Here is a 26,676-nt window from a genome sequence, read left to right as displayed (position 1 = left end):
GTGCACAATGCAAATAAATATATATAATTTTGACTATGTGACTTTCTGTTTTTTTTTAAATATAATCTATCTCTCACTGGTAAAATTAACCTAGCCTAAAAATTCTAGACTGTGTCTGTGTCTTTGACAGTGGGCAAACTTACAAAATCAGCAAGGGATCAAATGCTTATTTCCTTCACTGTATACTTTCTACTAAGTATAGTGGATAGCGCTGAGGGAATACTGTAAGTTTTCTCCATTTATGAATGAGAGTGTAAGCAGATGCTGTACAGTACAGAAATGTAGCCTGCAAACAACAGTATTGGTGATATTAGTAATGAGGGAGGCCGACACAAATGGTTTCCTGGAAATCTCACATTATGTGCATTAGGACATTCTTTAGACTGTCAGTGATCGATACATGACTGTAGTTTCACCTTTGGTTGCAGGTGCGAGGGGAGAGCATGGTCACCTACAGAAGAGATCAGGCAGCAGCCTCGCAAATACAGCCTGGAATCAGAGTTACAGGTAAGAGAACCATTTCACTATAAGTTTACACATGATTTATGTAAGTAGACTCTGGGTCAGAGTTGCCAATGACAATTCGATTCCAGCTTTTTTTCATGTAAGGTACTGAATACGCAGTCGATGGTGTGCATGTCCACATTTTATTATGGCTATTTTTCAGATATTTTATACTATATTGAACCTTTGTTTTCACAATAGTTAAACGCAGCCTTAGACCCGGGCTCCACAGCGATATTAGGTGCCAAATGCTGATTTATATGCTGATTGTGAGCATTATCGGATATTATCTTCAGTAATATTATTCCACAGAGCAGGAGAAGGGGGCATGTAAATGCATGTCTACGTGCTGTTTCATGTGCCTGCGAATTTTCAGTCGCGAAAAATCGTTGTGTATTTTATTTCTTTGGAGCCAGGGCCTAAAAGAAAATAAACAGCCCAGATGTACATCTGTATTTATGTCTGTATATGTGCTACACTGAATGGCCAGTTTATTAGAGACACCTGCCCTTTCACGATTGGAGCTTCCCTGTATGGAAATTAGATACGTGACCCCAGAGTGCAGCATAAAATCATGTGAGCAAGTTTTCCGTGGATCAGTTTCAGTGTGAATTCACATTAGAATGGGAAAATCGAGCGATCAAAGTGCCTTTGAGCGAGGCATGATCATCGGTGCTAGACTAGCCAGGGCCAATATTTCAAAAACTGACAAACTTGTGAGGTTTTCATTGTGCAGCGGTGTCAAGAAAATACCAAGAATAGTGTGATCAAGGAAAGACATCCAGCAGCTGGGACCCATATCTGTCAGACATTTATTGCATATCCAGTGGACATACTGTACCTCCCAACCGTCCCGAATTCAGCAGGACAGTCCCAGATTCCAAGCGGTGTCCCGCTGTCCCGGGCAGCCGGGGGTATGTCCCGCTGTCAACTGTATCTGCGTCCTCAGGACACAGATACAGTTGGACCCAATTCTGAAGCAGGGAACCATCAGCTCCCTGCTTCAGAATTAGTTCAGAGTGGAGGAGCATATAGAGCCTCTCTGCTCATCGAGGACCTCCCGGGCACAGCGCTGTTCTAAGCGCTGTGCTCGGGAAACCCCTTGATGTCACTGTCCATATATGGACAGTGATGTCAGTGGCTACTCCTTTTGCGGAATCTCTGTTGCCGATAATCTGGCCGTGGATTCCGCTCCTAGAGGAAACCCCTGAGGTCACTCTCCATATATGGACATTGACGTCAGGAGCTCCGAATGGGGTGGAATCCCCGGCCAGTTTCAGCAACGGAGATTCCGCTAATGGAGTAGCCACTGATGTCACTGTCCATATATGGACAGTGACATCAGGGCCTCCCTCTAGGAGTGGAATCCCTGGCTTATGCTCTGGCTGGGGATTCAGCTCCTAGAGGGAGTCCTAATGGTCCTATCTTCAAGAGGGGTGTGTCACTATCTACTTGGACGCACTGGCACTATATAGGGGCACTATCTACAGGGGACACTGTGGTGCTATCTACATGGGCACTATCTACATGTGGACTGTGTCACTATCTACAAGGGCACTGGCACTAGGGAAACTAGGGGGCATTATACTGTATAAGGGCAGCTAAGGGGGCATTAGCAGTATCGGAATTGAACCACCAATGATTGGCAAAGGATTGCCTTCTCCGATGAGTCACATTTTCTGCTTTATCGAACGGATGGACATCGGCATGTCAGGCGAGAAGATAATAAACACCCTGCAATGATTGCTGGAGAACACAAACTGGTGGCAGCAGCGTTACGGTCTGGAGATTTTCTTCATGGCATTCTCTGGGCCCACTCATCCATGTGGAAGGCACTCTGAACTGATTTGGGTATAAATGCATCGTTGCAGATCACGTCCACCCATACATGCTGTTTGTCTTCCCTGGAGTAGATTAAATCTTCCAACAAGACAATGCGACCTGTGACACGGCTAGAAATTTCCGACAGTGGTTGGAAGAGCACAACCAAGACTTCCAAGTATTTCCCTGGCCCCCAAATTCGCCAGACTTGAGCCCGATTGAGCATCTGTGGGACCACCTCGATCGTCTTGTTTGCTCTATGGATCCTCCCCTACGTACCCTCCAGCAAATGTGGGATGTACTGCAGTCAGCCTGGCTCCAGATACCTGAGACCACCGACCAGCACCTTATCGAGTCACTCCCAGCCCGTCTAGCTGCTGTCCGTGCTGCACACGGTGGTTACTCTGGTCATTAGCTAGTTGTCATAATAATGCGACTCGACTCTGTGTGTGATAGATGGAGATAGAGAAGGATTCTCCTCTTCTCTGTGAGCAGTGTATAGAAGACATTATAGCAGTTAGGCTCCACCCACTAGCTGTACATATATATGATAGCTTATTCTGAAAATTCGCCTTGAAAGTTAGGTATGCTTTAAATTAGTTAATTCTGAAATAGTTAATTCTGAATGACAATAGTTGTCAGACAACAAAAATCAATCATTTGCCAGCCTAGATTTTAGGAAGCAACGGCCAACTGAAATCTCTAGTGTATGGCCAGCTTAAATGGTAACTAAACTTTCAAAAAACTTCTGACATGTCATAGTGACATGTCAGAAGTTTTGATTGGTGGGAATCTAAGCCCCGAGACTCCCACTGATCGCTAAAACGAAGCAGCAGATGAGCTGGGGTGAGCGCTGAGCCGCTTGGTTTCTGATCGGCCCGTACACATATCAAAAAGTAATCCAAAGGAAAAATAAGGTTGCCACATTTGTTTCCAGATTTCTGCTTTCATGTCCTAATTGTGTAATAGAGATGCGGACTCCCACTGCTATGGTCAGTACCGGACCAGTTTTAAATTTTCCTTAGCTCTTATTTTTCACTGTATGTTACCTTATTCACCCAGATTACCTACCAGGCACTTTTGTGAGTACATGCTCACAATGTCTTCTCATTGCAGTTGGCACAGAATGTTATCTTAATGGCCCAGATTTATTAAGCAGTTTACACCAATTTATGGTGTAAAGTGCGCTACTAAAATGTTGCAATTCATGACGACATTTTAATGGAAAAAATTGCCACTTGACAAGTTTGGAAAGGGATGAGAGAAGTTGGTGTGGTCTCCAATGGAGACACGTTCACCTTTTACTAAGTTTGGCGCAAATCACTTCAACTAACTTACTTAGACTGGCATAAACAAAGCCAATCTTTGTAAATGTGGGCCAATTTAGTTGGCGTTTACTGCCATTCCCTATAAGATTAATTTCTACCTTTATAAAGTGGGCAGAGAGCAGGCACAGGAAATTCACTGTGGCTGTTCATCATAGCATGGTGAGTAAAATACAGCCACCTCCAAATAGGCCATTATCTCTCCCCACCGAGTATAGGTTCCATAAATGACGCCTATATTCTGTTCCTTTCACCATTTCTGCTCCCCTCTTAGAAACAATATTGCTAATAGGTATATTTATTTCCCATTTTATAGAACCCCCAATAATTCTCCAATATAAAAGCCCAGCATCACAAGGAGAACTTTTCCTTTCAGCTACCTTTGCTTTCACTTGCGTAACACATACAGTATATGAAAGTGCAGTTTATTCTTGTTTTTCATATATATCTTTTGGAAAATATATTTTTGTCAGTTTTCTTGATAAAATATGTCGCATTTCCCTACTGCGGTTATTTATAATCAACCATCAATATAAATTTCAGGATAAAAGTCAGACTAATCCCACATTGGTTAATGGGCCAGACAAGCTTTCGCCTTGCAGAAATATTGCATTTCATATGTACAGGAATAGAGGGACTTGTGGCGGACATCATCTGACCAAACTTCACTCTTGGGTATTGCTACTTTGTGATTAAAATTTGCAAGACATTATTTTAATAAAAGGAAAATGTGTTTCATTGCACTGGAAAGCTTCTTCCACAATGGATGACTTCATGAATTGGCACCAGATGTGATTACCAGCCTCTTGAGATCCACACAATCTTTGTTGGAAAGCTGACTTGAAGCTACTGGTACAGTAATTTAAGCCAACCACAAAGTTATGAGATATTTATTTATAATTTTTAGGTTAGATATAACTTGTCTGGACTTTTTTTTTCTGGTGCTCATTGAGGTCAGTTTTTACTGTTTGTACTCTTAGGGCATGACCACACGTGGCGGATTTCCTCCGCAACTGTCCGCATCAATGCCGCACCTAATCCGGGTTGCGGATTACGGCTGCGGATCTGCACAAAATGTGCAGAAAATTGATGCGGACTAGCTGCTGCGGACTGCGGGAAAAGTGCTTCCCTTCTCCCTATCAGTGCAGGATAGAGAGAAGGGACAGCACTTTCCCTAGTGAAAGTAAACGACTTTCATACTTACCGGCTGTTGTCTTGGTGACGCGTCCCTCTTTCGGCATCCAGCCCGACCTCCCTGGATGACGCGCCAGTCCATGTGACCGCTGCAGCCTGTGCTTGGCCTGTGATTGGCTGCAGCCGTCACTTAGACTCAAACGTCATCCTGGGAGGCCGGACTGGAGACAGAAGCAGGGAGTTCTCGGTAAGTACGAACTTCATTTTTTTTTACAGATACTTGTATATTGGGATCGGTAGTCACTGTCCCGGGTGCAGAAACAGTTACTGCCGATCGCTTAACTCTTTCAGCACCCTGGACAGTGACTATTTACTGACGTCTCCTAGCAACGCTCCCGTCATTACGGGAGCCCCATTGACTTCCTCAGTCTGGCTGTAGACCTAGAAATACATAGGTCCAGCCAGAATGAAGAAATGTCAAGTTAAAAAAGCAAGACGTATCCGCAGCACACATGACATGTGCATGACAGCTGCGGACTTCATTGCGGAACTTTGAATCTCCATTGAAGTCAATGGAGAAATTCCGCCATGAGTCCGCCACTGCTCCGCAACAGACAGAGCATGCTGCGGACACCAAATTCCGCTCCGCAGCCTATGCTCCGCAGCGGAATTTTACGCCTCGTCTAAACGAACACTGCTAAATTAAAGTGTAAGTCAATGGACAAACGGCTCCGCTGCGGATTAACGCTGCGGAGTGTCCGCAGCGGAATTTAAGTGAAATTCCGCCACGTGTGAACCCAGCCTTAATGGAAGTCAGGACATGCTCACTGAGTAAATTATTAGTAATTCTTTTAGTATGTTGTACATGATCTATAACATTAGTGACTTGTAAGTCAAGGAAAATTAGGGCCAGCAGTACAATTGAAAGGTGTAAACTTTTTTTCTCTCAAAGCTGTTTTGCCAGAATCATGTGTTTTTACATTGGTGATTGACTGCATACATAACCAGACAGGCACCTATTTTATTGCATTATCATATAACCAGGCACTTTGGTTCATTGTCCATAACTTAAAGGGAACCTCACTTTTATCTGCTTAGCAGAGAGCTCTCAGTATTAACAGTATTATGTGCAGAGTGCATGCAGGGAATTTTCACAGCAGGAAGTCTATAAATTGCAGCCTTAGCCAATAGCTGCAGAGCAGGAAGTGATATCCAAGCACGGGACACCGTTTTTGCAACGTCTCCTTTATAGCCCAGTACATACAGCCATTTTGTTATTTCCAGTGGTGTTAAAGGGGGTATTCCAAGCTTATATAAAAATACAGAAAAGTACCAAAGTGTGTCTGAATACTCACCTGGTGATGTCACCATAGCAGTTATTTTTCCATGTCATTATCTTACCTGGCTCTATACAGAATCTTTGTTTTGATGCTGCCAGGGCTTTCTGTGGGCAGGATTATCATGTAAAGGAATACAGTTCCCCCTCTCTCCTCCCACAGACATTGCCTATATTTACAGCTGTCAGCATGCCCCTCTATTACAAGGTGTAAGGTGGTGCTGTAATTACACATTGTCTGTTACTCAAACACAGCTCTGAACTATCTGCTGCCAGCCAGTGAAACTCATTTTATTGCAGTTAGACCATCTGCACAGAATTCTTAAACATTGGAAGTGTACAAAGCGCATTTGGAGGACCAGATTGAAAGAAACGGCCCCAGTGGCGTAGCTATAGGGGTCGCAGCGGTCGCAATTGCGACCGGGCCCCTAAGTCAGGGGGGCCTGCCGCCCCCCCCCCCCCCGCACCACATCAATAAAAAGTTACTATAGTAACTGGGGCCCCTGTTACTATAGTAACTGACGGTACTTACCTTCCTGCTTCCGGAGCGCAGCAGGAAGCAGCACATGACGTCACAACGCTATGCGCCGCGCACAACATCCCGACCCTGGATAGAGTCAGGACATCCGCTGCGGCTGAAGAGGAGGGTAAGATTAATATCCCTGTCTGCTGAAGCTGATAGGTCGGGGTCCGACTCCCGGGACCCTACCAATCAGCTGTTTTGAAGGGGCCGCAGCGCTCGTACGAGAGCTGCTTCCCCTTCATTCCGGTCACTTGCTCACACTGAATCCGTGTCGGCGATTCACAGAGTGAGCGAGTAAGAGAAATTAAGGGGAAGAAGCTCTCGTACGAGCGCTGCAGCCACTTCAAAACAGCTGATTGGCTGGCTCCCGGAAGACGAACCCCCGACCCATCAGCTATTGATGGCCTATCCTGAGGATAGGCCATCAATGTTTAGGGACTGCTGGACAACCCCTTTAAACCTACGATGTAGCAGGCTTAGAGGGCCTATGAGACAGAATCACAGATTGTGTGATGCTGTCTGCTGGCCCCTGTATCTAAGTCAATCACATGGTAGGCTTAGATACATGGCCCATGTGTGATGCTGTCTGCTGGGCCCTGTATCTAAGCCTACCACACGGTAGGCTTAGATGCAGGGCCCCAGCAGACAGTAATTTTATACAGTATAAGATTACTCTCTACTGGGGCTCTGTATCTAAGCATCTTACATAACCACATGGTAAGCTTAGATACAGGGCCCATATGTGAAACTGTCTGTTGGACCCTGTATCTAAGCCTACCACATGGTAGGGTTAGATACAAGGCTCCAGCAGACAGTAATCTTATACTGTATAAGATTACTGTCTGCTGGACTCTGTATCTAAGCCTACCTTGAGGTAGGCTTAGATACAGGGTCCAACAGACAGTATCACACGTCGGCCCTGTATCTAAGCCTAACACATGTGTTACTAATCGTTTTTGTTGTGTTTGTGGTCTTTTACAGGTTCGGTCGTTGGACTACGTCGGATTCGAGGACTACTACGATGACGGCTTTTTTTATTATCAATAAAATGGTTAATGAGGATTGTGTGTGTTTTTTTTTTATTTCAATAAAATATTTTTTCTATGTCTTTAAACTATATTACTACCGCCTTAGTAATGTCCGCTGGCTGAGTGACAGCGTCCATTACTAAGGCAGGGCTTAGTGTTAGCCGGTGCAGAGGCTGGCTGGTATTATCAGACTAAGAAAGGCCGGAAACAGCGCCCCCCCCCCCCCCCAACGGTAATGCTAGCCTGCTGCTGTTTTATTGTATCTGGCTGGTTATGAAAAATGGGGGGGACCCAAGTCATTTGAAATAATAATAATAATTGGAAGGAACGATGTGGGGCCCCCCCAATTTTCATAACCAGCCAGATACAACACAGCAGCAGCCAAGCATTACCAGGGTGGGGAGGGCCACTGTTTTTTTTCCTTCTCCAGCCTAATAATACCAGCCTGCGGCCGCCCCGGTGCCCTACCATCACTACAGATGGTCGGGTACTGGTTCGTACCCGGCTATTCCCAGTACCCCTGGTGGCGGTGGATACCGGGGTAATAATCGGGGTTAGTGTTAGCCTCTGCACCGGCATAACATTAAGCCCCGCCTTAGTAATGGAGGTTGTCAATCAGTCAGCGGCTATTACTAAGGCGGTAATAATAAAGTTTAAAAAAACACAAGGACATAGAAAAAATATTTTATTGAAATAAAAAAACACACACAACCCCCATTAACCATTTTATTGAGGATAAAAAAACGCTGTCATTTATTTTATTTATTTATTTATTTCAGTTACTTATAAAGCGCCAACATATTACGCAGCGCTGTACAGAGGTCCGCTTTTTTACTGTCCCCATTGGGGCTCACAATCTCGAATCAGACGTAGTCCAACAACCAAACCTGTAAAAAAACACAAGAAAATAAAAATTCCCTCTCAAGATGGGTCAGATATGAGGGGGAATTTTTAGCGTAGGCGACAGCGCTATTGTTGGGTGACCCCAGCACTGGGGTTCATATGAGCGGTAACGCAGACTCCGGTGCTGTGCAGGGTTCCATCCGCTGTAACACCAATGGTTAAACGCTTTTTGATCCCATATACTCAAACATACTCATTCTAGGAGGGTTCGCAAATTAATCAGTTAATGAAGTATATTTAATAATTTTTTAACCTAGCACGGTGGGCTCTTTTCATGGTGGTGATTGTACCCCTGATTTTAGCGAGTTAATTTTTACGTTTTACTCATTAGTCACAATCAGTGAATTGTCATTGGGGAAAACCCGTAACAAAAAAGCAGCGATAATCAGTTTATTTTGCTGACGTGAAATGCGTGACATGCTGATGACATACGCGCGTAAAAAATGCAGACACGCACCATACACTGATGTGACACGGAGCTGCAATGCAGGAAAAACACTGCGTTTTTTACGCGGGCAAAATGGACACGTGTGAATAAGGCCTAAAGCAGACAATCCTTTTAATGACCTCCAATATTAGTAAATTTTTTAATTACTGCACATATTATAAAATAATATATGCCTCAAGTGTTTTTAAGGATGCAGTTAATATAGATTTACGTTTAGTACACTTTCTAAAGTTAAGGGCCTGTTCACATCAGCATCAGGCTTCTGGTCATGGGTTCCGTTCGACCTTTCTGTCATTTGTATCCGCTCCGTATAGTTTCAATTTTTTTTGTGGAAACAATAGCGTAGTCTACTATGCTATCGTTTCCGTGAAAAAATGGAAACCTTACAGAACGTAAACCAACAGAAACCAATTGCAATGGAAGCATTACCATTGAAATCAATGGTAATGCAAACAGAAGCTATGGTTTCCATTTGGCTTTCTGTTCATCGGTTCCTCCAACAGAAAGGTCGAACGAAACCCATGAACGGAAGCCCGACACTGGTCTGAACACAACCTAAACTGTTACATAACCGATGTTTGAAGAGCTTCTAGTATACATTATATATATATACATATATATATATATATATATATATATATATATATATACACATTAGTGTGAAGCATAAGTATAAATTATTTGTTCCATATTTACAATAGGCCATATTTACAATAAACATTTGCAGATAGCAATATCTGCGACGCCTGCAAACAACATGCTTTTCTTAAGGCCGCATTCGGACACTTCAGATTTGTTGCAGTTTTTTGGTATTGCAGACAGCTCTAATGCCTAGCATAGAACAGCAGAGTGAGATTTATACCACCACGTACAAGGTAGATGCAGAGTGCATGAAACAATGAACCAGGACCTGGAACACTGTGCCTCCTCTGACCGCAGATCCTGGCTCCAGAACCAATACATCAACGTACAAGTATAATAAACAAGTTGCGCCTGCTTAATAAAACATTTATGCTTATTATCTTGGAATGTGTCTCATGTTTATCTGAGCTCTTTGGATTTATAGTTAATATGAACTGCAGGAAGAACACAATTTGTAATCAAGTTACTCTGTTAAGACCGGGGCTCTTCTATATGTTTTTGCATAATTGTTACGGAAAAACAAGTGTTTCCATTACGGTCCCCATTGACTTCAATTCGATTTCCGTGCTATCAGTTAACATCAGTTAGGTTCCATTCCATCAGGTTTCCATTACCTTTGACTGGCAGAATCACAGTCTGCAGCACTATCCTACCCTGTAAAAAAGAAACCTGACGGACCCCAATAAGGTCAATGCAATCGATTAGGCTTCCGTTTACATTAAAAACAAATCCACCACAGACCTGTCAGAAATGGAATCCTTGATGCAGATGTCAACAGAGGATTATTATTATTCACTTCTCCATCTCGCTTTTTGTTTATAACACAAATGAGGACGCCTTGCCGGATCGGTCGTATGACAGATATTACCAGCACCTAATGGACCCCATTGACATCTGTCCGTTATTTTAACAGGAAAATTTGCTTCATACAGCACTATTTTTTCCCATTCAAATATGATGGAATCTGCAACGGAGGCTCCGACGTGTGAACATAGCCTTACATAGAATTTACATAAAATATTCTTTGTATACTTTTTTTTTCTTGCTTCTATATTTTGCTAATCCCTTGAGGGTATGTTTATTTATGCCAGATTTCTGCAAATAAAATCACAAACACGCAGACGCCAATTTTGTGAACATAATCCCACAATTTTAGGTGAGATACTTATATTCTCAAAAAATAATAATATTCCAATAGAAAGCCATGCAGCATATGTCAATCCTGAAGTGCTGCCAGTTGGACAGATTGGAGTGAACTGGAAATACAAGAAGTCTCTGTCGTATAGACGAGTGTGACCACATAGAGAGTTGTTTAAGCTGTAAGCAATGTCACGTGTGGGAGTAGATTTGTGCAGAGATAATATTGGTCTAGGCATACGGCCATCTCAGGAACTGCTGCTATAGGACCATGCCGTATTTGCTTACACATTTATATCTATAAAGCAACCGCTGTGGACTGTGAAAATATTCTTTACTTTTTTTTTTTATCTGTACATAATCTGTATATGGGAACTAAAGAATTAGGATGTGTAAATAGTTATTAATTTTTTTCCAAAAAACACACCTTTTTTGTAATATGCTTCCAAACCACTGTGCCATCCCATAGTATTTCAGAAAGTGCGAGTTACATAAAAATTAACTTGCCACGAAATAGCGTGTATTTCATTTTCAGGGAAACAGCTTTTCATGTATAGTAAGCGGTCATTGTTTCTGGTAATAGCTAATATTTATTGTCAAAAGCAGACGGCGAAAAGAAAAATAATCTGTACTTTCCCTGCAGGCACCGAGAGTTCAGGAAAGTAAAAAGTCCCCAGGTCACTTGGCTCTAGTGTGCGCAGTAAAATAATTACAGCGTTCTCTCGGGAACCATCTAGTGAAATTACCATCACTGATGAATTGGTATTTCCAGAAATCTCCATTGGACTATAGAGGCCAGTTTGACGTTTTAATGGATCGCTGTGAAATTCTTTTGCTGATTTACAAATGTTACAGTTTGTGAAATACAAACATAAGGGAGCCATAAAAAGTGATTATAAATGACCAGTGTTGAAATTCTTTCAGTATGATAGTTCTCTCGTCTCTAGTACAAGCAGTTTCTCATGTAAAGTATATTTAATTTAAATATAGCAATAGTTTAAATCATATACCTACAGTGGAGGAAATAAGTATTTGATCCCTTGCTGATTTTGTAAGTTTGCCCACTGTCAAAGTCATGAACAGTCTAAAATTTTTAGGCTAGGTTAATTTTACCAGTGAGAGATAGATTATATAAAAAAAAAATAAGAAAATCACATTGTCAAAATGATATATATTTATTTGCATTGTGCACAGAGAAATAAGTATTTGATCCCCTACCAACCATTAAGAGTTCAGCCTCCTCCAGACCAGTTACACGCTCCAAATCAACTTGGTGCCTGCATTAAAGACAGCTGTCTTACATGGTCACCTGTATAAAAGACTCCTGTCCACAGACTCAATTATTCAGTCTGACTCTAACCTCTACAACATGGGCAAGACCAAAGAGCTTTCTAAGGATGTCAGGGACAAGATCATAGACCGGCACAAGGCTGGAATGGGCTACAAAACCATAAGTAAGACGCTGGGTGAGAAGGAGACAACTGTTGGTGCAATAGTAAGAAAATGGAAGACATACAAAATGACTGTCAATTGACATCGATCTGGGGCTCCATGCAAAATCTCACCTCGTGGGGTATCCTTGATCCTGAGGAAGGTGAGAGCTCAGCCGAATACTACACGGGGGGAACTTGTTAATGATCTCAAGGCAGCTGGGACCACAGTCACCAAGAAAACCATTGGTAACACATTACGCCGTAATGGATTAAAATCCTGCAGTGCCCGCAAGGTCCCCCTGCTCAAGAAGGCACATGTACAGGCCCGTCTGAAGTTTGCAAATGAACATCTGGATGATTCTGAGAGTGATTGGGAGAAGGTGCTGTGGTCAGATGAGACTAAAATTGAGCTCTTTGGCATTAACTCAACTCGCCGTTTTTGGAGGAAGAGAAATGCTCCCTATGACCCAAAGAACACCGTCCCCACTGTAAAGCATGGAGGTGGAAACATTATGTTTTGGGGGTGTTTCTCTGCTAAGGGCACAGGACTACTTCACCGCATCAATGGGAGAATGGATGGAGCCATGTACCGTCAAATCCTGAGTGAACACCTCCTTCCCTCCACCAGGACATTAAAAATGGCTCGTGGCTGGGTCTTCCAGCACGACAATGACCCGAAACATACAGCCAAGGCAACAAAGGAGTGGCTCAAAAAGAAGCACATTAAGGTCATGGAGTGGCCTAGCCAGTCTCCAGACCTTAATCCCATCGAAAACTTATGGAGGGAGCTGAAGATCCGAGTTGCCAAGCGACAGCCTCAAAATCTTAATGATTTACAGATGATCTGCAAAGAGTAGTGGGCCAAAATTCCATCTAACATGTGTGCAAACCTCATCATCAACTACTAAAAATGTCTGACTGCTGTGCGTGCCAACAAGGGTTTTGGCACCAAGTATTAAGTCTTGTTTGCCAAAGGGATCAAATACTTATTTCTCTGTGCACAATGCAAATAAATATATATAATTTTGACAATGTGATTTTTTTAATTTTTTTTTATATAATCTATCTCTCACTGGTAAAATTAACCTAGCCTAAAAATTCTAGACTGCTCATGTCTTTGACAGTGGGCAAACTTACAAAATCAGCAAGGGATCAAATACTTATTTCCTTCACTGTATGTATAGTCATGGGATTTCACTTAGGGTATGTTCACACGGCCAAATTTCAGACGTATACGAGGCGTATTTTGCCTCGTTTTACGTCTGGAAATACGTCTCAAATACGTCGTCAAACATCTGCCCATTACTTTCTATGGGTATAACGCTGTATTGTCCACACGACACGTAATTTTACGCGTCGTACGGCAATTACGACGCGTAAAATTACGCCTCGTAAAAAGAAGTGCAGGACACTTCTTTGGACGTTTTTGGAGCTGTTTTCTCATAGACTCCAATGAAAACAGCTCCAAAAACGGACGTAAAAAACGCTGCGAAAACGGCGTGAAAACGCCGCGAAAAATGCGAGTTGGTAAAAAAACGTCTGAAAAGCAGGGTCTGTTTTCCCTTGAAAACAGCTCTGGATTTTCAGACGTTTTTGTTGACTACGTGTGAACATACCCTTACTCTACCTCTCTCCTCAAACTTAAGCTGTGTTTACATTGTGTCCATTCCAGCACATGCGTTGATCGTAAAGCCAATACGCAATATAAACAGAGCCTAAGGGCGAGTTCACATCAGCGTTCGGTTTACATTGATGGGTTCCGTCAGACCTTTCTGTCATAGGAACCCATCAACGGAAAGGCGAACGGAAATCATAGCTTCCGTTTGCATTACCATTGATTTCAATGACAATGCTTCCGTTTGCCTTAGTTTTCGTTTGTCTCTGTTCCATAAGGTTTCAGTTTTTTTGCGGAAGCAATAGCGCAGTCGACTGTTGTTGCCACCAAAAAAACGGAAACCTTATGGAAACCGTATATGTTAAACAGAGGCTGTGACGGATGCCTAAGGGCTTATTCAGACGAACGTATAATACGTCCGTGCTATGCGCGTGATTTTCACGCGCGTCGCACGGACCTATGTTAGTCAATCTGTCCGTGATTTTCACGCAGCGTATGTCTGCTGCATAAAACTGACGACATGTCCTATATTTGCCCGTTTTTCGCGCATCACGCACCCATTGAAGTCAATGGGTGCGTGAAAACCGAGCACGGCACATGGAAGCACTTCCGTGTGCCGCGCGTGATGCGCGCTACAGTAGTCAAAACTATGAATGAAAACAGAAAAGCACCACGTGCTTTTCTGTTTACAAACATAAAAACAGAGTGTCATGATGGCGACTGCGCGTAAATCACGCAGCCACGCATCATATGCTGCTGACACACGGAGCTTTTATGGACCTTTTGCGCACGCAAAACGCCGCATTTTTGCGCGCGCAAAACGCACAGGCTCGTGTGAATCCGGCCTTACAGTGGTATCTGTCGGATTGTTATGGTATTCATTTTACAGATACATTGTGAGCTTTTTATGATTATCTGTTAAACCTATGGGTGGTTATTGGGTACCTTTCACTCTGTGTTTTTTAGTCTTCGTTTGACGTATACGCCGGGAAAGCACACAACGTATACGTTAAACGGAGGTTGTGACAGATGCCTAACTGTGGCATCCATCACCATAGACTATAAGGGCATGACCACACATGGCGGAATTCCTCCGCAACTGTCCGCATCAATGCCGCACAGAATCTGCGTTGCAGATTCTGCAGCGGATCTGCACAAAATGTGCAGAAAATTGATGCGGACTGGCCGCTGCGGACTGCAGGAAAAGTGCTTCTCTTCTCCCTATTCAGTGCAGGATAGAGAGAAGGGACAGCACTTTCCCTAGTGAAAGTCAAAGAAATTCATACTTACCGCCCGTTGTCTTGGTGACGCGTCCCTCTTTCGGCATCCGGCCCGACCTCCCTGGATGACGCTCCAGTCCATGTGACCGCTGCAGCCTGTGCTTGGCCTGTGATTGGCTGCAGCCGTCACTTACACTGAAACGTCATTCTGGGAGGCCGGACTGGAGACAGACGCAGGGAGTTCTCGGTAAGTATGAACTTATATGTTTTTTTACAGATACATGTATATTGAGATCGGTAGTCACTGTCCCGGGTGCAGAAACAGTTACTGCCGATCGCGTAACTCTTTCAGCACCCTGGACAGTGACTATTTACAGACGTCTCCTAGCAACGCTCCCGTCATTACGGGAGCCCCATTGACTTCCTCAGTCTGGCTGTAGACCTAGAAATACATAGGTCCAGCCAGAATGAAGAAATGTCATGGTAGTAAAAACAATACGCTCCGCAGCACACATAAGATCTGCGGACTTCATTGCGGAATTTTGACTCTCCATTGAAGTCAATGGAGAAATTCCGCCATGAGTCCGCAACCAGTCCGCCACTGCTCCGCAACAGACAGAGCATGCTGCGGACACCAAATTCCGCTCCGCAGCCTATGCTCCGCAGCGGAATTGTACGCATCGTGTAAACGAACACTGCTAAATTAAAGTGAAAGTCAATGGAGAAACGGCTCCGCTGCGGATTAACGCTGCGGAGTGTCCGCAGCGGAATTTAAGTGAAATTCCGCTATGTGTGAACCCGCCCTAATAGTATCTATTTATTGGATACATCATGAACTTTCATGACCCTTTTCATGATATATCGGTAAAACGGATACCATTATAATATATTAGGTGATGGATGCCACAGTTAGGTGTCCGTTTAACGGATCTGTCCCGCTAAGGCCATAATCGTATCTATTTAATGGATATGTCATGAGAGCTATTATAAAGCCCATGACGTATTCGTTAAAAGGAACCTTGTGACGGATGCCATATAGTGGCATCCGTCACCCATAGGCTCCCATGTTAAAAAAACATATACTTTTAACATATACATTTTTTTTACTGGATGTCTCTGGATAGAATAGTGTAGTGGACTATAATTCTATCCTGCAAAAGACTAGTGTACGCCCGACGAAGACTAAAATAACACTTTTTTTTTTATCTCCGTCGGCATAATGGGAGCCTGCTGGTACGTTTCCCGACGCATACGTCAAACATGTGGCTAAAACAGTGTGAAAGAGGCCTAATGTTAGGCATCCGTTTAACGCATCCATCACCCATAGGCTATAATGGCATCTGTTTTATGTAATCGTATAGTGTGTAAGTCCGGGGCTTTCCCGTCGTAGACGTTAAATGTAAGGAAAAAAAACTGTGTGAACTCATCCACCCTCAAAAGTCTTTTCCAGTCATCTATGCTCATCTGTGTTCCTTTGTCCATTTTAACATTTTCTTTCAATTTTCCAGTTTCAAATATGGCTTTTTTGTCAATCCCACTGTAAGGCGGGATTCACACGACCGGGTCGTTCCCGAGCCCGAGTGTCGGCCGGTAAAATCGGCCATTTTGCCCGGCCGGTTTGCATAAAGTTATGCATCCGTGCCGGGCCGGGCAGATCCGGACAGTGACATCAGCGGCAGCTCCTGAAGGGGAATCCCCATGTGTTCGGGGATTCCGCTTCAGGAGTTTCCCCTGATGTCACTGCCCAGATATGGACAGAGACATCAAGCGCTCTGTCCAGGAGCGGAATCCCCGAAAGCACGGGGATTCCGCTCCTTCAAGGAGCTAAAGTGCGGCTAGCACATAGCAGAGCGGGGAGATACCTCCCTGCTCTGCTATAGTGGCGTCGCTACAGTAGCAGCAGCCGCAGCAGCAGCAGCTGCTGCTACTACTACTAGCGGCGCCATCGAAGGTGTCGCCGAGCCAGGGTGCTTTTAACAAGCAGGGGAAGGGAGCCAGCGCAGCGCTCCCTTCCACCTGCTGTACACCCCGGCCCTGCCACACCGTGTACAGCGATGCCATTCGTCGGAATGGCATCAACTCCTCCTCCTCACATGCACTCTGCGCTGTGAGGAGGAGGAGATAGAGCGCAAGCGCCGGGAAACCCGGCCATCACTCGGAACACATTCCGGTGATGGCCGTGTAATACCCGGCCCCATAGACTTGTATGGTAGCCGGGCGGCCGGGTGCCCGGGCAAAGATAGAGCATGTCCTATTTTTTGACGGCCGGATTTTCCGGCCGTCAAAAAATCGGTCGTGTGAATAGCCCCATTAGGGGTCTATCATTCCTAATGCAGCCGGGTGCCGGCCGATTTATGAACGGCCGGCACCCGGCCGGGAAACCCTGCCGTGTGAATGAGGCCTAAGGCCAACTACCTGCATGACTAGGTCGGTTCATACTGCAGACTCTTATTTACTTATCTTTTTGTGCAGTTCATCTTCTGGTCCTTCCACTTCCTTTTCTATCCTGGTTTGATGGAGTTTGTCCTCAACAGTAGTGGACACCTAAGGCCCCATGCACACGAACGTGCTTTCGCGGCCGTGTTCTAAGGTCCAGGCTCATAGAAAATAATGGACGCGGCCATGTGCACGGCCCGCGATTTGCGGGCAGCTCGCGGGTGACACTCCGCGGCCGGCCGACTCGAAAATCACAGCCGTGCACATGGCTACGGTCGTGTGCATGAGGCCTTAGTCTGGAGTCTTCGGATTCTTGGCACTTTGACTCATGAAGCATTTTACAAATCAACATTAGACTGATGTGTTTCTAGGGAAAGCTGTTTCTCCCTGCCATTTTTTTAATCCAGTGCAGTAAATACCTAGCAACCCAAGGAAAGACAGTTTACTGTCAGTCGTCCTAACACAATTACAAAGGTTGGACATTAAAGGGTAACTAAACGTTCAAAAAGTTCTGACATGTTATAGTGACATGTCAGGAGTTCTGATCTGTGGGGGTCCGAGTTCACAGACCCCCACTGGTTGCTAAAACGAAGCTGCAGAAACGCTCAGGAGAGCACTGAGCCGCTTCGTTTCTGAACGGCTTTTCTCGAAAAGCCGAGCAGTTGGTGTACGAGCTCAAAGACTTTCTATTGAGCCCGTACACTCATTCACCACCTTTATCTTGCTACTACAGATTGAATTTTGCAGAATCACAATATGGATAAGTTCGCACGTAGTGTAAATACTGCAGATTTTCCAAACCAGATATCGTTGCAGAAAATCCGCAGCATAATACAGTAGCAGCAAAGTCGATGATATTTTAACAAATCTCATCCATGCACTGCGTAATCGATGAGTGGAAAAAACGTTCAGAAATTTACCTACAATGCGGTTTTTTTAATCCACAGCGTGTTAATTGCATTTGCGTAATCGCTGCTTTTCTGTTGCGGGTTTACCCCATTGAACTCAACGGGGAGGTAAAACCCGCAACAAATAGCTGATGTTGTGTTTTTTGCAGCGGAAAAGCTGCGATTCCGCTGCAAAAAACGCAACTCAGAAAAAAGAAATAAATCACGTTTCATCCTTCATCCCATGTGACCGCTGCAGCCAATCACAGGCTACAGCGGTTACATGGGATAAAACGTCATCCCAGGAGGCCGGTCTGCAGGACATCAGAGGGGTAAGTATGTGTCTTGTTTATTTTTAACATGCAGTTTTCCATAGCGGATATTCCAGATGGATAACTGCACTACAATTTGGTGCGTTTTTTCAGCCGTAATTCCCTGCGGCCACCAGGGCGGATACGCTGTGTACTTTTACGCTAAAAGTTGTTAGAAGAAAATAAAACTTATATAGTTGCATTATTGTGTTATTAAGAAAAAAACATACAAAAGCTGCACTCAATACAAAGTTGAAAACAAATTCAATGTATTCATATACAAAAGTATTGGGACACACCTTTTAATCATTAAATACAGGTGTTTCATTCAGTCCCATTATCGCAGGTGTATAAAATCACACACCTAGCTATGCAGTCTGCCTTTATAAACAATTGTGAATCAATGGGTCGTCCTAAAGAGTTCACTGAAATCCAGCATGGTACTGTAATAGGATGCAACTGTTGCCACAAGTCCGTTTGTGAAATTTCTTCCCTCCTAGATATTCCACTGAGGCGCATAGTTCATAAAAGTCGCCATCACTCTGCTGACTCAGTAACTGCAGAGTTCCAAACCTCCTCTGGCATTTACCTCTGCACAAAAACTGCATCGGGAGCTTCGTAGCATGGGTTTCCATGGCCGAACACCTGCATGCAAGCATTACATCACCAAGCACAATCACAATCGTCAGATGGAGTGGTGTAAAGCATGCCACCACTGGACTCTGGAGCTGTGAAAACGTGTTTGGATTGACGAATCACGCTTCTCTATCTGGCAGACTGATGGACTAATCTGGGTTTGGCGAATGCCGGGAGAACGTTACACGCCTGACTGCATTGTGCCAACGGTAAAATTTTGTAGAGGCGGGATAATGCTATGGCGTTGTTCTTTAGGCGTCGGCCTAGGCCCCTTAGTTCCAGTGAAGAGAAATCTTTATGCTTCATCATTCCAAGACATTTTGGACAGTTGTATGCTTCCAACTTTGTGGGGACGGTTTGGGGAAGGCCCTTTTCTGTTCCAGCATGACTGTGCCCTAGTGCACAAAGCAAGGGTCATAAAGACATGGTTGATGAGTTTGGTGCGGAGGAACTTGACTGGCCCGCACAGAGCACTGACCTCAATCCCATCAAGCACCATTGGGATGAACTAGAACAGAGATTGCGAGCCAGGCCCTCTCATCTAGCATCAGTGTCTGACCTCTCAAATGCTCTTCTGGATAAATGGGCAAAAATTCCCACAGACACACTCCAAAATCTTGTAGAAAGCCTTCCCAGAAGAGTGGACACTATTTTGCTGTTAAGAGACCAACTCCATATTAATGCCTATGGATTTAGAATGGGATGTCATAAAAGCTCCTGGAGGTGCAGGGCCGGCCTTAGGTTGGATGGTGCCCTGTGCGGGACTCTCTATTGCTGCCCTCCAGAAATAAAAAATGAACCACATATATAGACACGCACATACTGGAACATATATAATATACATACATAAAGGCAGATATTTAGACAAACAGGCAAATATATATACACACACATTCTGGAATATATACATACTGTGAGGGATTTAGCGTCAGTGGAGCGAGACGAGCGAGTTCACAGCAGTAAGAGACAGTGACACAGCAAATATAGTCCAAACACGGCTTGCCTCTGTTTTATTTTTATAGACCAAAATGAGAAAAAATAAGCCTTTTACATTTCAGGCAAAAAAACAAAAGTAACCTGCTCGGCTGAGCACTAACTAGGCAAATGCAGTCCCTGAACATACCATGTGCCTTCCTACCAGGCACTGGAGACTCAGTAACACAGACTTTTACTCACAGACAGCAAGTGATGTCCCAGACTCAGGAGTCAGACCCATAGATGAGCCCGTCAACCCTGTGCCTGCACCTTCTTAAGGCCCTATTACACCGGCCGATAATCGGCCAGTGCAGCGAGCGCCGATCAACAAGACATTATCGGGGTTGGTACTCCGATCGCTCGTCCCCTTACGTTATTATCATGTCGACAGCGCATCTCCCTGTTCACACAGGGGGATGTGCTCCCGACAACGATAATATTTTACTTTTTTAAAACTATACGATCAGCAGATGATCGAGCGTTTGCTCGTTCATCTGCTGATTGCCGCCCTGTTTACACAGGGCAATTATCAGGATCGAGCGTTCTATGAACGCTTGTCTGCCCAATAATCGCCCAGTGTAAAACCCCCTTTATGCACAGGCTACAGGTGCAGCTAATTGACCAGCAGTCTAGCCCTAATGACAGAGATGGACTAGAGATTTGTGAATCCTCTCTTCTCTTCCCCAGTCCTATGTAACACCACAGATAAAACAGTGATAACTCTCTAAGTACAGATAACACACTCTGATAACTATACCCACACAGGCACACACACACACACACACACACACACACACACACACACACAGAAAAATATACACTAACACAGATATAAACACATGCGGACACACACACACACATATATATATATATATATATATATATATATATATATATAGCTAGCCATAGAGGCACATATACACACTCATACTGGAACATACACACAAACAAATACAGAGACATATACACATAGGCACTTACCATCTCTTCTTGCTGACAGGCTCACAGGTTTCTTGCAGGGATGGGCTGTGGGTGGAGTTTCCTCGCTCTTGTTTCCTCCATGTGTGTAAGGAGGAGCAGTGGCACCCCCTACATACTGGGAGGGTGCTGCGCCCTGTGCACTCGCACAGGTTGCACACCCCTAAGGCCGGCCCTGTGTAGGTGTAATGTGTAGTTGTTCCAATACTTTTCCATGTAGTGTATATTGTACTATACTTAAGATTTACTTTACTGCACTAATAAGTACAGTACTAATATCCTTCCTCCAAGTATCCATGCTTATCCTGCTTTATTAAAGTGCTTAGCAGATCTCCTCGGGGTGACTATAAAAGGAAACCATCAGTAACTGTAAGCTTTTGTTTTCTGCTTTGTCATTTAGAAGTCACGTTTGCCAGTTAAGACATTCTATAAAATCAGCATATAGTTAATTTCCTTGGCTCGGTAGCTGAAGGATCTTACACTTCAGCAGACATTTCCTTTTAGGTACTTTTAAAGAAGCATGATTAAAATTTATTTTCACAATCACATTGTTTCATTGTCCTACATGAGACTCTGAATTGTGATCCGAGCAATGGAAGCTTAAGAGACACTTCATTATGTGCAATATCTGATACATATACATGCACAATTTCTATGTTCTGTATCATTCAACATGTGCAACCTGCATAGAAAGAAAAACATTGGCACCAGCCAATCATTCTGGTTGCCAAAGAAAATATTTTATTATACGTCAGACATGAGCCGTATTCTTTCAACAAGGTCACCTCTTGATAAGTCATGTCCTGTATACACAGGTGTATATGTTTATCGTTGCAGTACATGGACACATTGCTATATTCCATCCCATTCCCTGTTGTAGTATCTGGACATGTTTGTCTTCTCATAAGCTGAATTGCTGGCAGTGTCGTTTCACAAGTAACAAAGAATGGCATGCGGCTGGATAAGTCATCTGGCTGGAACAAAGAAGCAGTTTAGTAAATTATTTGGAAACCAGTTGTAATGTACAAGTGATGAAATATGAATTGTTCTTACCTGCTACGGTAAGCCTATTATGTATGAAAGGCCCAGGCAATAACCTTTTCTATTTAAGTACTGTGTGAGTACTACTGACTAATTAACCCCTCACAATTATGTGAGAAGAGTTTTTTCCCTGGAATTTTTTATGTCCTATACATTGTAGTATAGGGATAATTTGCAGCCATGTTCAAATTTACTTGTGTTTTTTACTCTTGTTCTTTTTATATATGATTGTGATTAGCAAACAAAAGGTATTGTTAAAGTCAGTACACATGAAAAACAGCAAACTGTGCTTGTATTATAAGATTCACTCCCTATGAGTGGGAATAAAGTGATAATGAAACAGGGAGGCAGCAAGAAATCAAATTCCCAGCAGCTAGTATGTCAAACCATTAGCAGAGTACAGACTGTAAATAATGGCAATCTATATTCTATTGATGGATTTACAGGTATCACAGAGCGATGTGAATAACATAAATATATGATGGAATTGCTGTTTGTGCGTTTCATATATATATATATATATATATATATATATATATATATACAGTACTGTGCAAAAGTTTTAGGCAGTTGTGGAAAAGTGCTGCAAACTAAGAATGCTTTCAAAAATAGAAGTGTTAATAGTTTTTTTATCAATTAACAAATTACAAAGTGAATGAACAAGAGAAGTCTAAATAAATTAATATTTGGTGTGACCACCCTTTGCCTTCAAAACAGCATAAATACTTCTAGGTACACTTGCACAAAGTAATGGATTTTGTAGGATTATAGTCAGGTGTATGATTAACCAATTATACCAAACAGTTGATAATAATAATCATTTTCATATGTAGGTTGAAACACAGTCATTAACCATAACAGAAAGACCTGTGTAGGAGGTTTTCAACTGGATGGGGAACGACCAAACTCTGTTACAAAGGTGAGGTTGTGGAAGGCAGTTTCATGTTACAGGTCCACTAGACAGAGCTCAGCAACAAAACACGAGGTAGTTAGGCTTCACGCACACGGCCGTGCCCGTAATCAGGGCCCGCGATTGCGGGCACGGCCGGCCGCCAAAGGCCGCGGAAAGTTGCCCGCATTTTCGGCCCGTGCTCCCATACAAAGTACATGTCCTATCTTTTGCGGTACACTTCTACTGCCCGGCCACCTTCCCGTAAATAAACGGGAAGATGTCCGTGGACAATAGAAGTGAATGCGTCCGTAATTGCGGACCGTAATTGCAGTCCGCAATTACAAACGATTTTTACAGTCGTGCGCATGGGGCCGTAGACTGTATCAGCAAGGTATACCCCAGGCAAAGATTTCAAAGCACAAACAGAAAAAATGGGACATAGATATCATCAAAACCACAAAAAAGGCCATACTTACTAGGTAGGTGGGTGGGTGAAAACCCGTTCCCATCAGAACGCAGACGGGTCAAAGAATGCTGCAGAAGGAGTGTGCATTAAATAGTGATAGCCCCTCCCACTAGTCTTGAGGGGAGTGGCGAACTAAGTGCTCAAAGGTGTGCGATAAATGAGTGTCAGTGTAGTGCTAGGGTGTGAATGGATGGTAAAAAATAAATATGTATGTATGAAAGTGTCAGAACTGTGTAATAATGTAATAAAAATAAATAAATAAATGTGATGAATAGGGGTCAGTCCTGTGAATAGTACATGGGGTGTCAGTACTATGTGTAATACGTGGAGGGATAATGTGCTGCTCGTCAGGCATGGCGTATCTTGCTGAATAACAGCCTATTTGTAACGCCGCTAGTGTTAGCTAAAGCGGGCTGCTCTGCATTCCAAACCAAACGCCAGCACATCATGCCCTCCCAGCATATAATACCCGGCTGCGTCCTGAAAAAAAGTGTAGTATACGTAGTAAGAAATATCCATGAAACATGGGGTATTAGTTGTTATTTTGGCCAAAATACGCAAAGCTCGCAACCCAACGTCAAGGGTCCCCAGTGCCTTGCGAGTCCCTAACCAGAACTTTTCGTTCCTAATTTAAAAACACAAACAGAAAAAATGGGACATAGATATCATCAAAACCACAAAAAAGGCCATACTTACTAGGTAGGTGGGTGGGTGAAAACCCGTTCCCATCAGGACGCAGACGGGTCAAAGAATGCTGCAGAAGGAGTGTGCATTAAATAGTGATAGCCCCTCCCACTAGTCTTGAAAAGATTTCAAAGCAGACTAGGGTTTTAAAATCTGCTGTTCAAGCTCTTTTGAAGAAGCACGAAGAAACAGGCAACGTTGAGGACTGTTGACACAGTGGTTGGCCAAGGAAAGTGCATGTCGTTAAAAGAAGTGCATGTCACTTCTTGAGCCGTTTTGGAGCCAGTTTTCACTTACTCAATAGAAAAACAGCTCCAAAAATGGCCGCAAAAAACGCAAGTTGCTTAAAAAACGGCTGAAAATCAGGAGCTATTTTCCTTTGAAAACAGCCCCGTATTTTCAGCCGTTTTTTGTTAAGCGTGTGAACATACCCTAAGGCCTTATTCACACGACAGTGAAAAAAAATGTCCATTAAAAACTGATCAATGGTCAGTTTTTCATGGCCGTTTTGCATCAGTGTGTCTTTAAATTTCCATCCATTTCCAGTCCGTCTGTCCGTTTTTAATGGCCGTTTGACATCCATTTTACATCAGTTTTTCATGGGCGTTAAAAAAAACTTATGAATTTCATTGGTCAGGTTTTTTTTGTCCCAACCCCCTGAAAACACCCAAAAGAAGATCACATGTTCACCTAGACACTATTTTCTCTGGCTTCTACTGCATAAAGACTTTTGTTGAGTCCCTAGTTTTTCTGCATTGTTTTCTGGAGTATTTATAGCTATTTGTGGCTTGCAATATGTCCTCAGTACCTGTAGACTGTGTACTTCGGAATTGGCTGATCTCTGGGCAATTTGGGGAGCCCGTGCTGGAGGCGGTCATTGTGCAGTACTGTTGCTCTGCTCCTATTCAAGTGAATAGGAGTTGAGTTGCAGTACTGCAGCACATCCACTATTCAGTGTACACAGCCATTTGCTTCCAAAACCTGCCACTGCATAACATCCGGTGCTCGGAGGCAGCCAGAACAGCTGATCGGTGCGGGGTCCGGCTGTCGTACCCCCATCGATCATGTACTGATGACCTATCAGTATGAAAAACCTATCCATGCATGGACAACCCCTTTATCTAAGCTGTTGCTAAACTTTTAACATGTTATAGTGACATGTCAGAAGTTTTGATTGTTGGGGGCACGAGCACTGAGACTCTATCGCTAAAACTAAGTGGCAGAAGCACTTATAGGTGAGCACTGGGCCGCTTCGTTTATGATTAACTTTCCCAGGAGCGGTGTACGGACTGATATATTTTCTATTGAGCCCATACACCACTCTGAGGAAAGCCAATCCTAAATAAAGTGTCACAGCGCTCTCCCAAGTTTTTATGCAGCTTCTTTTCCGCAATCCGTGGGGGTCGAAGTGCTCGGATCCCCAATGATAAAAAAACTTCTGACATCTCACTGTGAGATATCACTTTTTTAAATAATTTCACCCTTTCAACTGGTTTTGTGTCCACATGGGTTTTCATACTGCTGACCTATCCACAAGATAGGTTATCAGTAAATGATCTGTGGGGTGCAACAATCAGACACCCACACAGATCTTCTGAACCAGCTGCCTCTGTGCCTCTGAAGCTGTAAGCAGGGACAGGTGCCAGATGCAGCTCTGCTGTTTTAGGACCAGAGCTTCAGTACCGTGGTGCCACTGCTATACAGTGGACATTGCTGGAAGAAGACACACGACACCGTTGTAAAAGTGAAAAAAAAAACTTTTAATACAATAAAGTTAACAATTCAAATACGCCAACATGGCGACAACAAAAGCACCAACATGGTCAAAAAGTACCGTTAAAAGAAATACTTAAAGGCAATGTGTTGCCAGAAAAACATGTTTTTTTTTTTTAAATTAAACATTTAGTGTGTGGGTGATTAAACATTGTTCAAATTTTTTTTATTTTTTTCACGAGTCAGGAAATATTATAAATTAATTCTAATTTATAATACTACCCATTTTTGGTCACTAGATGGAGCTATTCCCAAAATTGCAGCATTGCAACATTGGGTTAAAAGCCCTCGCTCTAGTGAGCTCTCAGCATCCCCCCCTCCTTTATCCTGGCTAGTGCCGGGATAAACGAGGGGTTTGAACGGTGTAACCTCCTACACTGTGTGTCGCCATTTTTTGAGCTAACACACAGTATAGTAGGTTTACATACAGTAGTAAACACACACAAACACGAACATACATTGAAATCTCTTACCTGCTCCTGCCGCCGCGGCTCCCTCCGGTCCGTCCGCTCCGTTTGCTGCCGCTGG

The 26,676-nt window shown here is 43.5% G+C and overlaps 1 protein-coding gene and 1 long non-coding RNA gene across 4 annotated transcripts in view; one reads left to right on the top strand and one right to left on the bottom strand.

The window, feature by feature from the left end:
* PDLIM4 (PDZ and LIM domain 4) overlaps window positions 1-26,676 on the top strand; it is a 205,442-nt gene that overhangs the window by 128,033 nt on the left and 50,733 nt on the right. For both annotated transcript variants that reach the window (XM_075856450.1, XM_075856452.1), the window contains exon 3: window positions 429-507. In XM_075856450.1, coding sequence (XP_075712565.1) covers window positions 429-507 — 79 coding nt within the window. The remainder of the gene's footprint in view (window positions 1-428; window positions 508-26,676) is intronic.
* LOC142748981 (uncharacterized) overlaps window positions 21,883-26,676 on the bottom strand; it is a 49,891-nt gene continuing 45,097 nt past the window's right edge. Inside the window, exon 4 of one of the 2 annotated variants that reach the window (XR_012882350.1) lies at window positions 21,883-22,266. This is a non-coding gene — a long non-coding RNA (uncharacterized LOC142748981). The remainder of the gene's footprint in view (window positions 22,267-26,676) is intronic. The other variant, XR_012882351.1, reaches the window with a different exon arrangement.

This window comes from Rhinoderma darwinii, chromosome 3, assembly GCF_050947455.1.
Source record: "Rhinoderma darwinii isolate aRhiDar2 chromosome 3, aRhiDar2.hap1, whole genome shotgun sequence".
Taxonomy (NCBI): Eukaryota; Metazoa; Chordata; class Amphibia; order Anura; family Rhinodermatidae; genus Rhinoderma; species Rhinoderma darwinii.
Note: the sequence above shows the minus strand (reverse complement) of the source record. Positions and strands in the feature narration are given on the sequence as shown.